General features: G+C 38.4%; 1 protein-coding gene across 10 annotated transcripts in view; it reads left to right on the forward strand.

Annotated features, from left to right (window-relative positions):
- Positions 1-6,424, forward strand: part of SFSWAP (splicing factor SWAP) — a 48,617-nt gene extending 42,193 nt beyond the window's left edge. For all 10 annotated transcript variants that reach the window (XM_083803276.1, XM_083803280.1, XM_083803281.1 and 7 more), the window contains 4 exons: positions 238-363; positions 4,156-4,326; positions 5,114-5,186; positions 6,009-6,424. In XM_083803276.1, the coding sequence (XP_083659402.1) occupies positions 238-363; positions 4,156-4,326; positions 5,114-5,186; positions 6,009-6,074 (436 nt within the window). In that variant the 3' untranslated portion in view covers positions 6,075-6,424. The remainder of the gene's footprint in view (positions 1-237; positions 364-4,155; positions 4,327-5,113; positions 5,187-6,008) is intronic.
- Positions 6,425-15,827: the final 9,403 nt, after the last annotated feature.

Here is a 15,827-nt window from a genome sequence, read left to right on the forward strand (position 1 = left end):
CCCCCAGTGTTGGGAGTGAAAAGCAATGGATAACTACACCCTAAATGTGTTGGATGGGTAAGAAATTCATAAGCAACTGACAAGTCTTGGAGACTAAATACCCCATAATGATATAAAGTAGAAGTGAATGGTGTTACATTTGTGTTTGGTGACAGCACAATTCCACTGAAACAAAAATAATTATACAAATAATATAAGTAACAAAAAGCAAACTTTTGGGTGTTTTTTCCTGTTTAGGTCACGATCAAGGTCACCTAGGAGGAGGGCTCACACACCAGAAAGACGGAGAGAGGAAAGGAGTGTTCCAACAGCTTATCGCATCAGTAATAGTCCTGGAAACAGTAGGAAACGTGCACGATCCAAGTAAGTATAAGAGGTTATCTTCCGGTATCAGAAGACTTTAAATGTTGCCTGAAGTGTTGTATACTCCCTGGATAAAACTTAAAGCTTTGGGTTTCTTTTCATCTGGGGCTTTATTTTATTAGACAAATACATCTGTGGAGGAAAAGAAAAACCAGAAGCACTGATTATTGTTCTTTGCACGTTCTTGTATATGTTTGAACACTAAATGTTGAACCAAATCAATGAATGTTAATACAGTACTGTCTCCTAGCTGTGAAAGTTCAGATTTTATTTGGACTCTGAAGTCTTCGGTCTGTTTTTCATGTTCCACTTGTCCAATCGATACGACCTCCACAGAGGCCATATACTGGTGTTAGGTTATTCATACCAGTATCTGAAAGTTGCTTGACCACTCACAGTATCTGCACAAATAAAGGGAAAATCCAGTTTAACAAAAAGTCTGCTTTATGTTCAACCGTTATTTTACTACCTGAGTGGAATGTCAAATCCAAAATAAGTGGTGTCTTTTTTGAGACCACCTTGCATATAGTCTACCTGAACCTCCTATTGGCAAGATGGCATAACAACCATTACTTCATCTCACCAGTGCAGAATAAAAACATCTGCAAAATGTGTGCCCAAAAGGCTTGAAATGTTTTGTCTCTAATTTCAACATGGGAGGAAGTGAAAATTTTCATGCTAATTTTGTCATGTACAGCTGAAGTGTACACAAAACGCAGCACCTTAAGAGTTACTAAACTGAACATACAGATTCTTTCTTCGTATCAGTGAAGATTGTCTTTACAGGAGATATGGAAAAACATATTAGAGTAGGAAACAAGGAGGTCACTTTCACCTTCATGATTTTTAAAATATTGGCATTGTTTCTTAGGATAACTTTCCATCTCTTAACAGCTTCTAGCTAATTGATGTATGGTATGTATGAATGAGAACTTTATCAGTATACTTCAACTAATTCAGTTTTTCATACTCAAAAGTTGAGATAAAAATAGAGGTTTCTGTGGAATTCAGCATGCAAATTAGCTAAGCAGAAAAGATCCAATATATAGAAGCTTAGAATGTTTTTCTTCCTATAAATACTTGCAAGAATCGTTTCACAGTCCTGTGATGTTCTTTCATGCAGCGTTGGTGTGCCTGCTGCTTGACCATTTGACATTTTAAGCTATAAATCATGTTGAAAATTTTGCTATTCAAAGTGCTAAATTATGATTGGAGTTTTGAAATAAATGAGACTCCTCTTTAAACAATATTGTTTATATAGGTAGAACTTGAAAACCTTTGTTAGGCCTCAGACAAGAAAACAACACTACACAACAACATATGGCAGTAAAAGCAAAAAAGTAGACTGAAGAAAGAATATTGTAGATAAACATAGTTGAGGACATTTTGCGGCTCTGACTGCAGAAAGCCTAGCTAGGACTGACATGTTAAATGTCAAGTAAAAATGTAGATAGATGCTGTGGTGCACCATTTTTCCTGATCTTCATTTATGGAGTAGGTTCTTCGCAGTGGGTGTAATGGAAGGAAGGTTTGGGTTCATGATCTTTTAAAAGCCACTTAGTTTACTTAGGCTTTCTGTTAGGAAGTAATGTATATTTTGCCTGATAGCCAAATGCAGATTTGAATCGTACATGGCAGCCGTCAGCTAAGTGCTTTTTGTTAACCACAGCTAAACAAAGAATAGGCAGGCTTTGGAATCCTGTATCGTCAGAGGACTGAAAAGGACCCTAGACATAATAAATACTGCAGTGTTTTAAACTGCTTAAGGCATTAATCTGATACCTGTGGTGATGCTAGCATTGCTTGTAAATTTGTAGGTACATTTCCAGAAGAAAATATGTAAGAACTAGGAAGCTATGCTTTGTCTTCTCTGTGAATTTAGTGGCTTACTGCTTAACAAAATAATGTTTATTTCAGAATAAATGTAACAATTGTTTTTTCTGCTTATCCTGTACCTTGGATGTCATCATAGTTACTTGAATAAGAATAATGTAAATCATCTTAATCTGTAATCATCTTAATCATTTTAATCTAACTCATCTGCAGTGAATTGCTTTCCACAGAGAATGTGCATGGGTCTTCATGCTAGCTATTGTGCCTAGAAAAAATATTGTAAAAATAAGCCTGGTTTTAGCATGTGGACCCTTCTAAAACTAGAAAATTGATAGACAATTTCATTCAGCATTTATAGTGTTTGTTCATTATAATCTGAGATTAAGAACACTGAAAAAGCCTACTCTAAAATATTCTAGCACCATGAATGTTTGCTGAGATTTTCAAGAGTTAAATATGAAATATATTCACTGCCTGATTACCTTATGTTTTAAGAAATTGAGCAATTACAGTACATAAGCAGCTAGTCAAGGAATAACCAACTTTGTAGAGGATTTTTATTTTCAAAATTATGGGAATATTAGAGGCCAATAGAGCTGTGTTTTTGTGTGTTTTTTCCCTGCCATTTAATGATTATTTATGCAGGAAAAGAGTAAGGCGCATTTTGTAATTTAAGTCTTGAATGCTGACTTCTATATAAAAAAATCAGATACTCATATGATAAATTCTAAGCATTGTAATTATAGAATATTTATGTGAGTATTTATTATAGCATATTTGCCTTTAAAGTAGAAAATTTCACAAGAAAATGAAAATAAAGGGATCAACAATGTGGTATTTAAAAGATGGGTCTAAGGTTTACAATGTTTTAAGGTGTGTCAGAAGCCTCAGAAACTTACTTTTCTGTTTAGACTTCTAGCAGAGCATTTCTAGTTCTTTTTTGAACTGACCTTTTTAACCTTGTGAGCTCTAAAAATGGAAGGTATGCCAGCACCCCCAGCAGAGAAAGCTAGAGAGATGTGCCTGCAGTAAGGTATTGCCTAAAAGCTAAGTTAGTAATTCTGATTACAGTAATATCAATACTGGTATGTAAATCTTAGACGTAAATCCATAAACAAGTGTAAAGGCTTTGATAGTTTCATCTGTAGTATATTAGTAGTTGAATTCTCTTTGAGCTTAACGCTTCATATAAGGCAACCTCTGTTTTCCGCCTTCTGTCAATAGTAAATTCATCAGGTACCCTTAGTCATTTGTTCCATTCTCTTAGAAGCAAATGTTTGTATATAAAATTTCCAAGTCAGGAATGGTTAGCGCTTCAAACGTCTTGCTAGGTGAAGGTTTGCTTGCATAGTATACGATAGCTTGTTTAGGGTTTTGAGTCTGCAGTATGTTGAGTTATGGAGTTGATTACTGTAGTAATCGTGTTTTTAAAAAGCAAGCAAACCGTGGATTTACCTTGTAGATTTTTTTCAAAGCTATAGTTACATGGTTTGCTCCTTTATGGGCTAAAAAAATACAGGGATATATAAATCATTCTATTTCTCATTATATGTTAGATGCAGGATGTTGTTTGAGAAGGAACTTCCCTCTAGTGAGGTTATTCTGCAGATCTTCAATTAGAGACTTTTCATTGTCATCCTTTAAAGTATCAAATACTGCCGCCTAATTCCTCTGTACCTGAGAAATAGTATTCCAAGTGACAGCCTTAGATACTAGTAGTTCTCCTATCATAATTTATTAAAAGGAGCTTCTGAGACATTGTTTTGCACAACCAGAGAAGTGCAGTATTGGGGTAAGAAATACAATATTGGGGTAAGACTTGAACGCTTGCTTAGTGCACATGGAAAAGTATCCTGGGGAAGAGCGCTACGTAATCCTTTAGAAGTGTGAAAAGTACCTTTCACTGAGCTAGTTTAATACTACTGTAACTGTCCTTCAATAAAATATTTCTTCTCGCAGAAGTCCCCATGAAAAGAAGAAGAAGAGGCGGTCTAGATCACGTACTAAGTCCAAAGCTAGGTCTCCTTCACCAGCTGTGTCACCAGGCAAACCATCCACACACAAAAATTCTGTGCATTCAGCTAGTGTCTCTCCTGTGGAGAGCAGGGAATCCAGCCAGGAACGCTCCAGGTAATACACTTTCTTAGTCGGGTAATGTTGCACTGCTTGTGTTTCTTGACTGTGAATGTGTCTTTTGACCTAATTGGTATGGTGAGGAGCTCTGTATGTACGTATATTAAAAGTAGAAGACGCTGATAGGATGGCCCTTTGTACATCAGTCTAATGATGAGCTTGGATCTCCATTGCCTGACAGAGTTTTTACGTAATCCAGTGAAATTTTAGGATCAGATTTCAAAACCTGGAAAATATGTTAACACTACCTCTCCTACATTTACATTTAAGTCAGAAAAGCACTGTACAAATATAATTTGTCAAAGAAGTTTTCATGTTATGTATGAGATGAAGTGTGATCCTTTTGAGTGTAGAGAACTGAAGGTTCTGCTCCTTGTTCAAGTATACCTTGACATACTCCTACAATAAAACTTACATGTAAAATTCTGCAGTGTGATTCTAAGTTAGAAAATGCTAACTCTCACTAAATGGGGTAACTCTGAAGTAGAATTTTAACAGGGTGGTTTGAATTTCAATGTGTTTGTGAGATTCGCAGTTAAATTATTTCCACAGAATACAATGCAGTCCTGTCCAAAATCCCTAGCCTGCTGTTGAGATTTGGTTTTGTCAGTTACACAGGAGCGAGTCTTCTGACCGTGACTTACCCTGACTTCTGGTTGAATGAGAGAACTGTTTATTAGTGTATGAGGGAATTGTACAATAAAGCTCAAAACTCTGATGGTGAGTGAAATTCATTTTGAAAATGTAAGCTATAAACTTTTAACACGGATTTTTACTTTTTTAGGGGAGTTTCTCAGGAAAAAGATGGCCAAATCTCTTCAGCGATCGTGTCTTCAGTGCAGAGTAAAATCACTCAGGTACAAATAAACAAATTCAAATTAGTGGCCTAATGGAGTGCGTCCATCATATTGTAATCTCCATTTAATACCTTGTACAATTCTGAGCTTCACATATGGTATAGAGACATGTTCATTGTCATTCTTAATTTGTTTGCTTATGAGAAAAACAATTTTGTTGCTTCCCTAGCAGCTTGATCTTTAGAGGGTTGACTAAACTTGAAATGAAAGTAGCTAAGTTCATTGCAATGCAGTATATCCACTGTTAAGATATGAAAGTCCACATTATGCTAGAACAATACACAAACAGCAGGTATTACTGAGAGCCCGTCTTGCTATGTTGTGCTAAGTTTCATGGAAGAAGGAACAGAGGAACAGCTTGGCAAAGGCTAAGCTTGTGGTGTTGACGATAGAGGAAAAATATGTCCTCTTGCAAACTAAAGTGCTTGCTTTGCATTGAGCAACATCCACAACTTAGTCTTACCCTTGTTGCTGTTTGTCTGTGAATTTTCGTTATGATTTTGTTGATATGTTCAAGTCTGCTGTGACTCACAGCATAACTATTTACAAATAGCCGTATCAGGTATATGCATTGATACAGCGTGCAGTAATTAAATGTTAACATGGTTTTAAGATACCCATCCTCTGTCAAAATAATTCCATTTCTTTTTTAAAAGCTACTGCCTGGTATCACAGGCCCAAGGCTAAATGTCTGATGGTCATGAATCTATTTTATGTGACTGAAGCATAAACTAGCCCTTTCATGCAGGTTTTTTCAATCACATGCTTTAGCTCTGTTCAAGGCCTAGGCAAGTCTAATAATTTTTCTCTTATTTTCTACAGGATCTTATGGCCAAAGTGAGAGCAATGCTTGCAGCTTCCAAAAACATACAAACTAGTGCCTCCTGAGACCTGTTGAACTGACCATCAAGAAATTGTGAAAAAGAACAATATAAAAACTGCCTCATCTCAAATGTACAGCTGAGCTTAGCTCACTTGGTTCACAACTCTCTTGTCTAATATTACCAGAACTTGAGGAGCTAAAACCTATCTTTCTGTACAGAACTGTCTCCTTGAAATTTCATTGAATTTTTTCAGCCAGAATATCTTTGGAAAGTTTTTGGTTTTTGTAAATTGATTTTTTGACTAATTCTTCAGTAACATTTTATGATCAGCAGTCTATATGTGTATATTTGTAAATACCATGTTTCTGTGATAAAAGTATTACACAATAATAAAGAACGAAACATCTTTCATTAGCTACAGAGTTTTTGTGGAGTCCTTAGTTGTTTGCGGTTGACTTCTGTTAGAAGTTCGTTTTCTTTTTCTTACATACTTTCTGCTTCTTAGAATAACAACTGTCTAGCTACCTTAGCCTGAGAGATACTTTTCATCTCCTTCAGGCACAGAATGATCTAAGAATGCTTGTTTGCCTTGATGTTAGTAGTGGACAGTTTCTGGACAGGGGACATAATTTTCTGTCCATCATTCAGAAGGGACTGTGAGCCCCCATTTGAGTTGCTGACCTTTTGAAGTCAATAAAAGCCTCAATGTCCGAACATGCTTCTCTCTAGTTAGCTACAGAGCGTATGTTTTTGTGGTCATACTTACCAGAAATCCAGCATTCTTTTAATTTAACATCTTTCATGATGTTTGGGAAGATGCTTACTAACTTTTATGACACATACCAGTCAACACTTTCCAGATCTTTTCTTCTGAACTCAGTATAATTGTAGGCTTGTTCGTTATGCATTCCTTGCAGTACAGTGAGACTATCATTTTTTAATTGAAATATTTCTTTAAATGAGTGCAAAAAGGCAATCACTGAAGAGAAGATAGAATTAAAAATCCCCAGATGCTCTTTCAGCTAGGGCTGAATTTTTGTGACCTTTAGCTACTTTCATTTACATCTTCCTAAAGTGGTTGCTGTGTGTCCAGTTTAAATGGGTTAATACTAAGGAAGAAAATCTTGAACAATGTTTAGAGTAATAGATACTACTCTAAAATTATAATAGACAAACGAAAGGATATGTTGTGCAGTGAATATGTCTAGATAATAGCTCAGTTACACTATTGGGACACAGCTTTTTTTTTATCATAATTTAGGCAGATGCGACGTTGATTTCTTATCAATTGTAAGACACAAAGGTCTTCATACACAGTGTCTCAGGTGAGAAGGTTTACTTTTTCAGATGACCAGGGACCGAATGGGCTTTCCATTTGCTTTTAATGGTGATAAGGGATGTCGAGGAGAACAGTATGAGAAACAAGGTAGCTAATTGCACCTTAGATACTTACTGGTATGATTGGGGTTTCCTTCAATTGATGATCAAATTCAAACCCAAAGTAACACAATGGTCCAAATGGGAGCTGATATGCCACTTGCTAGTGCTTTTCTCTTGGAATGAAAGAACAATATTTAAACTATTAGGACAACTAATAAGTTAGGTTTCTTTTCAATTTTTGATCAATAACAATTAGCAGAGTTTACAGTCCTACAACAATTTAAAATGCTGTGTCTGGTACAGAGAAATTTGATGGTGCATGTAAGTTGTGATGAAACAGAGCCATCTAGCCAGTAATATATAATTGTGCTATCCACTCTTTACCTTTTTTAAAAGTTATCTGCAATGTTTTAACAAGCATAAAAATATTTTAACCAGCATAAATGAAATAAGATTTTCTCTATGTATGTTGATGAAACAATACTAGTAGAGACAGAGGAAAAAAAGGACATAAAGTAGATTTCATAGGCAGCTGTTGTAGATTATGCAGTGTTAAATTTGCAGCAACTTTATTTTTCCATCCTAAACGCAGTTAAGTCTCACCATAGTTCAGTATTTGGCAGCGGGGATGGCAGTTGTTTGTCAGTGATAGGAAAAAAAGCCTAAAAAGCCTTGATAAAATAGACTGGGCAGCTTGTTTTGCTGCTGCTTTGCAGATCTGTTCTCTTTAATAGGGTTGTTGCTTTAATAACTTCTTAAAATATTTTCCCTCACTGTGAGCAATTTTTTTTTTTTAACTTTTCTCTTCTGTGCTATGGAGTTAGGTGGAGCGTTTAGCTCCAGAAAAATTCAGATTAAACTGCATTTTTATACACTCTGTATTGTTTACTGAGCCTTGTTTGCATTTAGCACGCTCTCATGGGTTGTTTTTTTTTTTTTCCTCCAGGATTTAGAAAGTAGTGGTGCGGTGTGCTTTCTGGTTTTGTTTTTCCTATTTCCAACCAGAATGGACATTTTCACTTTTTGCCAATTGGAAGTTTTCAGTGCTTGTAAGCAGCTATCTTCCAATCCCTATTATCAGTTTCATTCAGAGCACATTTCTCAGTAGAGACAGTCTGAAGAATGGCTTCTGCTTCATCAGCTTTGCTGCTGCCCATCTGAGTATAATCTTTGTAATTTAAGGGGTTGATACCTAATAACTATTACTAAAGATGCTCTAATTTGAATGAGTTAGATGTGTAAACAGCTTCCTAATTGGCTGTTCAGCCAGTTGGTGGGTAAGCTGTTAATTACAAAATAACGTCAATCATTTGAGGATCTCAGTATATACCTTTTTATTTTTCCCTACAGGTAGGGAGACCTTGGTTACACTTGTAGGGCAGCTTCTGTCAAATTTTGTTAATGGTTTGGCGTTGAACTATTTGGCTCTACCAGGAAGCTGACAACCACTGAGATACACCTGCAGTCTCTTGGCATTGATCATGATTTCACATCAATTGTCACTTGTACCTCTTCATATCATAACATTTTGTTTGACACCAATTATTTTGGAACGTACACTTTCTCACTTATTAAACTTCATGCATTACAGACAACCGAGACCATGCTCTCAACTTTTTAATGGGACAACAAATGATAACATTAGAATTCCTGTTTTCCTGGATTTAAGGTAATGTCTGTTATCTTCTATGAAAGAAATTGTGTTACAAAGTCCTCTTTAATTTAATTTCTACATAAATAAATCGAGTTTATCACATACTTCTCCCATTCCTACCAAGCAACTAATGACATGAAGTAAAGAAGTAAAAGACCTGTGGGTTGAGGTTAGTAAAGCATCCACTTCTTTACTAATTTTAATTTTGCCTCATTTTCTGAAAGCATTAAATACATCATTGCACTGGTCCAACGTTCTTATTTTCATTCGCTAAATTAATTTGGCTGTAACTTTATGAAGATTCATTTGAAATTCTCCAAAGTGCAGCTTTTAGAAGTTGAAACCTCAGTGTTTGATTTTTTTTTTTTTCTGTTGTGATTTAACTGTGAGCATGTTGTGAATATTTTGTTTTGGTTTTAGACATACGCTCTTAGCACTGAAAGTGTAGTTGTATTAAGCATTACATATGAAGGGAAATGCTTTATTGGAGCAGTTGGTTGGAAATTAATACCTGCCTGCCTGCTAATTAGGTTTCTGTCTGTCTGGTGGACAGCTGGTGTGGTAGTGCTTTTGTTATTCTGTTTGTATCATAAAAGGATTCCTGATAATTCGTGATGCAAAGCATGTCTTTGATTTTGCCTTAATTTTTCCTGCTCTGGATTACACTGGATGTGAATGAAGGTGGGGAAATGCCCTGATGGATTTTGTGTAATCTCAAAGCAAATCCCTGATTGTTCGTAACAAATCCACTTTTACTTTCCTGTGAACTTGAAATTTCTATGGTATTAATTTAACACCTTTAATTTGAATGCAGATGATAATCTCTTGGCAACAATTAATCCTGAACATGTATCGTGATAAACATTGCAAAAAGCTCTGCCAGCCCATTTGAAAGTGATGGTGAAAATCTGCCATTTCTGGATTACTGCCATGCTGTCCTCGGGATATATAATATGACTTAGTGGTGGATGTTTGTTGTTTTTTTTGTGGTTTTTTTTTTTCTGATACAGACAAAATTTCCACGCATGTAGATGGATGGTGACAGACTTATTTTTAAGACTGAGCACTAAACTGTGGATCTCTAAAGAGAAAGTATGAGTTCTTGATGGTAGTTGACAGTGTTATAAATGTATGGTAAGCTAAGGGAAACCCCAGTATGCAGGACTGGAGAAGGGCAGATTATGACTTCCCCAAAGCAACATAAAATGAGCAGCAGATGTGATACATTTCTTCAGTGAAAGTGTCACAGTTTGAGGATCCATGCTTTTTCTTGTCCAGCTTTTTGTAAAATACATTCTAAGGATGTGTTCTCCCAGGGAGAAGTCCTGTGTATGCTCGTATTTCCTCTCTTAAAAAGTGGGTTTGGGAGCTTCTTGTTAAAATGCAATCCAAAAATGTATATCTGTGGCTTTATTTATTAGGACACAGTGGCCTTGGTGACTGTAGGACTGTCTGTGAAGTTATTACTTCCGGTTGTATAACAGCTTTTTTTTTCCTACAGAAATGCCAAAACTTGAAGAAAACCTTAACTCTGATCAAGAATCAGGTCAGAGAGTTTGGCTTCATAAAAAAGGAAAAAAGTAATTTGTAGTCTCTACTTCTCCCTTCTGAAGTTCTAATAATTTAATTCATTTTCCAAGGATGATTGGTGAAAAGATGAGTGTTTTTACACCTTGAGTCAAGTAAGCGTGAAAGTATGTTTCAGCATTAAGTTATTGAAACAATCAAAAGTGTTGTCCACACGCCTTCAAGTGCCCTACCCTGTGCACAGTGAAAATTGTAAATCACCAGGTACAATGATTAAAAGACTTCTATCAAAATCGTAAGATGTTGCATTAAAAAAAGATGACACAGGAAGCCTGTGTCACAGTCTTATTACAGCCCCCATTCAGCAAGCTAGCTGTGTTGGAAGAGAAAGCTATAGCAACCTGTCCTCAGTGAAACCTTCTTCCAGTGGATATTCAACACAGAGTGAAAAGGTAACTGCTGCAGAGGTGCAAAATCACTCGAGGGATACCTCTTATTCCCTTGGATTTTTATGGTAGGAAAGATATGTCGCATGTAAGTCTGATAGTATAATGACAGAGAGAGGACTAAAGGTTCTTTAGATGCCCCAATCTATTATTTTGTTTTATATTCCCAGAACAAAACATTTCATGTATTTGCATAATAAGAAGCCACCAGTTTACTCAGTTGAATCACGAATAGTGAAAGCCTTTGAGTTTGTAAGTTAATGGTTTTCTCAGAATTGCCATTGCAAAGAGAGAATAGATGATCATTATTCTTTTGTGCGGGTCCCTTATCTGTTTGGGTTCACGCTGTCCCTGTGAGTTGTGCTGCAATTTATCAGTGGGAAGATATTTCCAGCTCTTTTGCCTTGTCTCTGTCAGGGCCCTGAAGGCAGGAATAGACCTCAAGGGCCCTGACCAGCCTCCCTTGGGCCGCTCACCCACACCCTCAGACCCGAGGCTTGGTTTCAGCTCAGCCCTGGGCCTTCTGTCCCTAAGCAGGCCACAGGTACGTCCCTCTCCAGGCCCGTCAGAGGCCTCCCTGTGTGACCCGCACCCTGTTGGCCTGAATGCTGGCCCACAGGCTGACGTCCTTTCTTGTCCTCAGCCCGGCCTTGTCCCCGCAAACCCACCTGGCAGTCTCTGGGTTGGTCCCAGCGTCCGTGCCTGGGCTGAGGCCCCGGCCCTGCCAGCTGCAGTGCCGCGCTCAGCTCCTGGCTCCCTTCCTGCAGGGAGCAGTCAGCCCTTGCTGTGCCTTGGCTCTTGTCATTGTCCGGAGCTGTGGAGTCTCCATCCGTGGAGATGGTCAAAACCCAACCTCACATGGTCTTGAGCACCCGGTTGCAGCTCACCCTGCTCTGAGCCGAGGGCTCTGGTGAGACCGTCTCCAGACGTCTCTCCCAGCCTCAGCTACTCTGTGATTCTGTGTCGGCTAACGTCAAAGCTTGGCTATCTTAATCGGGATCGAAATGACTCTTGCCCTCCAGTCTGCATATTCTAAGTGAAGCTGTCCTGTGTGCCTCTGTAATAGCTTTACCGAGGTGTATTAACTCCAGAGGTGAATGCTCTCTGTCCTGCCACAATAGGCAATTTGAATTTGTCTCAAAGACTGAAAAAAGCCAGCATACTAAAGTAGCCTTTATTGAACTCCTTTCCCCTCATGAAAGATGCATTTTAACAAAATGATAATATGCTATGTAATCTGGGAGATCTAATAGCTGAACATAGGCAGCTTCTTAGAACGTGATCCAATTAAAACACTCCCCAAACCCCCACGTCCCCCTGCCAAAAACTTGCTGTGCTTTAAGCCTTTATGGATCACGTAACTGTTCGTCTTCGGTTGCATCTTCTGTTCATGCTTCTTGAACGCATGTAAGCTTATCTGTTGTTTTTTAATCAGGAAATGGTTGAAATTGACAGCCTCAAGCTGTCATCACGCACAAAAGCAACATGAGACACGTATCTATTAATCCTGCAAAAGGAGCACGTTAAATTCCTGCTGTTCGTAATCTCCTGTTGGAACCAATATTGGCTAATGACTTTAGTGGTATCACACTTGGCAAAAATTAAACACATCTTTCATCCCATCCTAAATCTATTTCTATTTTAAGGCATAACAGATAAGGAGCCAAAGTGGACAAGGAGTGATATTATATGTTGAATTTAAGAGAATACTGTAAAAATGAGTGAGCTATGCTAGCAAATCTGATGGCATTTGTCCAGTGTGTTTTAACTGGCAAAGAGACAGTCAGTTCTGACAACCTAATGATTTTGATGGCACTGTGATAGTTTTTTGAGCATGGGTAGAATAAGAGATGTTGAAAACCTGTTCTTCTCATACTATGACAGTGAAAATTTGCTGGATATTAAGTCCAATGCAACTTTGCCAAAGAAACAAGTCTCAAATCTTTACAGGCAGACACAATTCTGTGTTTTCTTCCCAGGATAATGACTACTTTACATGGAGCTTAGGGCAGCAGGCAGTGTGCAATCAGCTGCTTGCTTTACAGCAATGACTGAGCTACTGGCATTCAAAATCACTGAACTTTCTTCCCCCTTTTTGACAATCCTTCAAGCCCGCTGCAGAAGTTATGATTTAAGGAAGCTAAGAATATGTTTCCCATAGCATCTAAGTCACATAGGTTCTTCTTTTGTAGAGGACAAGTGGGTTGAATGTCATTTTGTAAGTAAGGGTTTGGTTTAATCATGTTTCTCGATTTGAAGCAATAGAGAGTTTGCTCTTCCTTTGGATAAGTGGGTGACATCTCACACGGAGGCAGAAACAGAAAGAGCTATTGAGGATGTGCACGGGTGAGAGACCTCTGCTCTGTGGACTGGCTGATCGGATGCGGCAGGAGAGTACTTAGTCTCCTCAAATTCTCACTTTTAAGAGACAGGTTGTCTTGCTGTGTACAACGTGCTCAGGTCTGCACTGTCAGACAAACTCCGAAATATCACTGGAAGTTAGGTCATTAGTTATTTTGCTAACTTCTCAGTGTTTTCTTTTGACAACGCAGAAGAGTGCAAATGTGGTAGTCTCTTTCAAGCCACAAGCAAACACAAGATATTCAAGTATTCAAAGAAGTATTTTCTGCCTTTGTCCTTTAAGAATATGCAGGTACAGTAAATGCTACTCTTCATGCTTATATAATGGTTCTGTGGTGGGAAATCTCCTTACATCAGTGGTCTGACTGCATGGAAAGAGGGAGTAGATTATGTAAGTGTAAATTGTGCAGAAAGTTGAAAATGGTAATAATAGATTCAAATATGTGTTACAGATTGCATGTGGAAGCTTGTTGAGGTTCAGCCAAACAGAGCTTAGATCCCAGCTGGCATCATTTAGGAAAACAGACCACAGGTAAAATTGAGCCAAGTATGATGTCCAGTTTTGACTACAGTTCAAGATTGTTCCACTACTGAGCTTTTTCCTTTTTTCCTTTTCTCGTGGGGAAATACTTTCTTGGCCCCTTAAAAGGCTGGTGCCCAAGAATCGCCATGCAGTCTGTCAAATTTATTGCTCTGTTTGTGTGTAGGTCTCTGCTTTTTGCAGACCTGGATGAAAGTGGCTAGTCCCCACGTGCTTATAAACACCTTTATTCCTCGTTGTACCTGTTTTCCATTTGGCTAGGGACTCATTTGGTTCAGCTTTATCCTGGGCTTCTTGAAAGTGCCTGTCTCGTGCCAGAAGCAATGACATTTCTTAGGAAAGAAGTAGGCAAATGTGATACAATCAGCAGGCCAAACAGGTTGATGACCCTAATTCATGCTTAATTTTTGTGTTTCGAATAATAAGTACCCCAAATCTGTTCCAGCCCTGAACTTCACAGCCCATTCAAACCCCTTTGTTTTGAGGTCTCTCACCATCTTAACACTGGAACTTTCAAGACCAAAGTTTTATAACTTTTAGCCCTTCACTAGTAATGAGTTTTACAACTTAATAAATGTTCCAGCAAAGTAGGATCTAGCTGCAATTTCTTTCAAGACACCGAAGAGTCACTGATTTCATTGTGGCATTGTCAGCAGTACAAAAGCAGCTTCTCAATAGTCTTCTATAAATGAAGTGTTGCCTTAAGAAACAGCTTTCCATTACCTGTTCTTATGCACTTTTTTTATCCATATCAAATAGTTTGAGTTCAACTGAAATCTCGTTCATTCGGTTAGAAAAAGCTTTCAATACCATTTCTATTGCCTAGACAGAAATTAGCAGTGGGAAGGCTTTGGAGAACCTCCCTGAAAATGCATGATCTTTGCAGAACGGACTTCCTGCAAAAAGCCTCCCAAACCCTCCTGTTGTTCTGACCATGCAGGCCTGGACTGCGAATGATCCGCCGGTATATAAAAATGACATGTCGACCACACTTGCTTTTCTCCACCTTCTTAGCGCTGTGTTTTAGTGCTCAGCGCATGGCTGAACTCTCCAAAAAGTGTTCCAGTCAGCGTGTCGAATTATGCAGCGTTATGGAGCTAGGGGGCTATTTGCAGCTGTAATTTGAGTCACGTTTGTGGGTTTGTCAGTGTCGGGGTCTGGGGATGAAAGGACTCGGGATATTGCTGCGTCGCACGGGGGCTCGCTGGCTGCGGTACTCGGACACGTCGGCTGGTTCGCACAGGCATGAAGCTTACATGACTGATGGACAAAATATCTTGCAGGACCATTTTGAGAAACCGGTGCTGATAGCTGAAAGGTTCAGGAGAGTTTAATGATTTTAAGAGGGCAGGGAGAGGTAAGAGTTAAAAATCTCATAAGAGTCTGTTTCATATGTGTGACTGCAGCCACAGCTATCTGAAAACCTGTCCTTATGAAGACAATGAAACACGCATTACGATGTAAAGATGTTTCTTTCACAAAAGTCAGCAGCCTGCAAGCGGAGAGGAAGTCAATGCAATGAACAACAAATTGGATGAAATGTTTTTTATTCTGCCAACTGCTGATGTCATGAAATAACAAGGAAAAACGCTGTAAACACTGCCTGTAGTGAAGCACTGAATCACCAAATCTAACTTTTCTTTTAATTGGACTGTCTGGAGGATGCGCCTTTGCGGTGTTTAGAAGTACCCGTGAAAACTGAAAAGGGAGAGAAGGAATATATTAAAGTGGCTAATTTTTAGCATAGTGCCAGTCTGCCCTTCCATTCCCCCTATCAACAGAAATCATAACAGACTAGTTCCTTGCTGGGAAATGCTCTTTGTTAGTTGTGTGTCTGAAGCTAGTGGCACGCTGCCCTGAGTGGGAAGCGGGGAGCTGGGCTGGGGCTGGCACAGAAAATAATCATCT

Source organism: Anser anser, assembly GCF_964211835.1.
Source record: "Anser anser genome assembly, chromosome: 18".
Lineage (NCBI taxonomy): Eukaryota > Metazoa > Chordata > Aves > Anseriformes > Anatidae > Anser > Anser anser.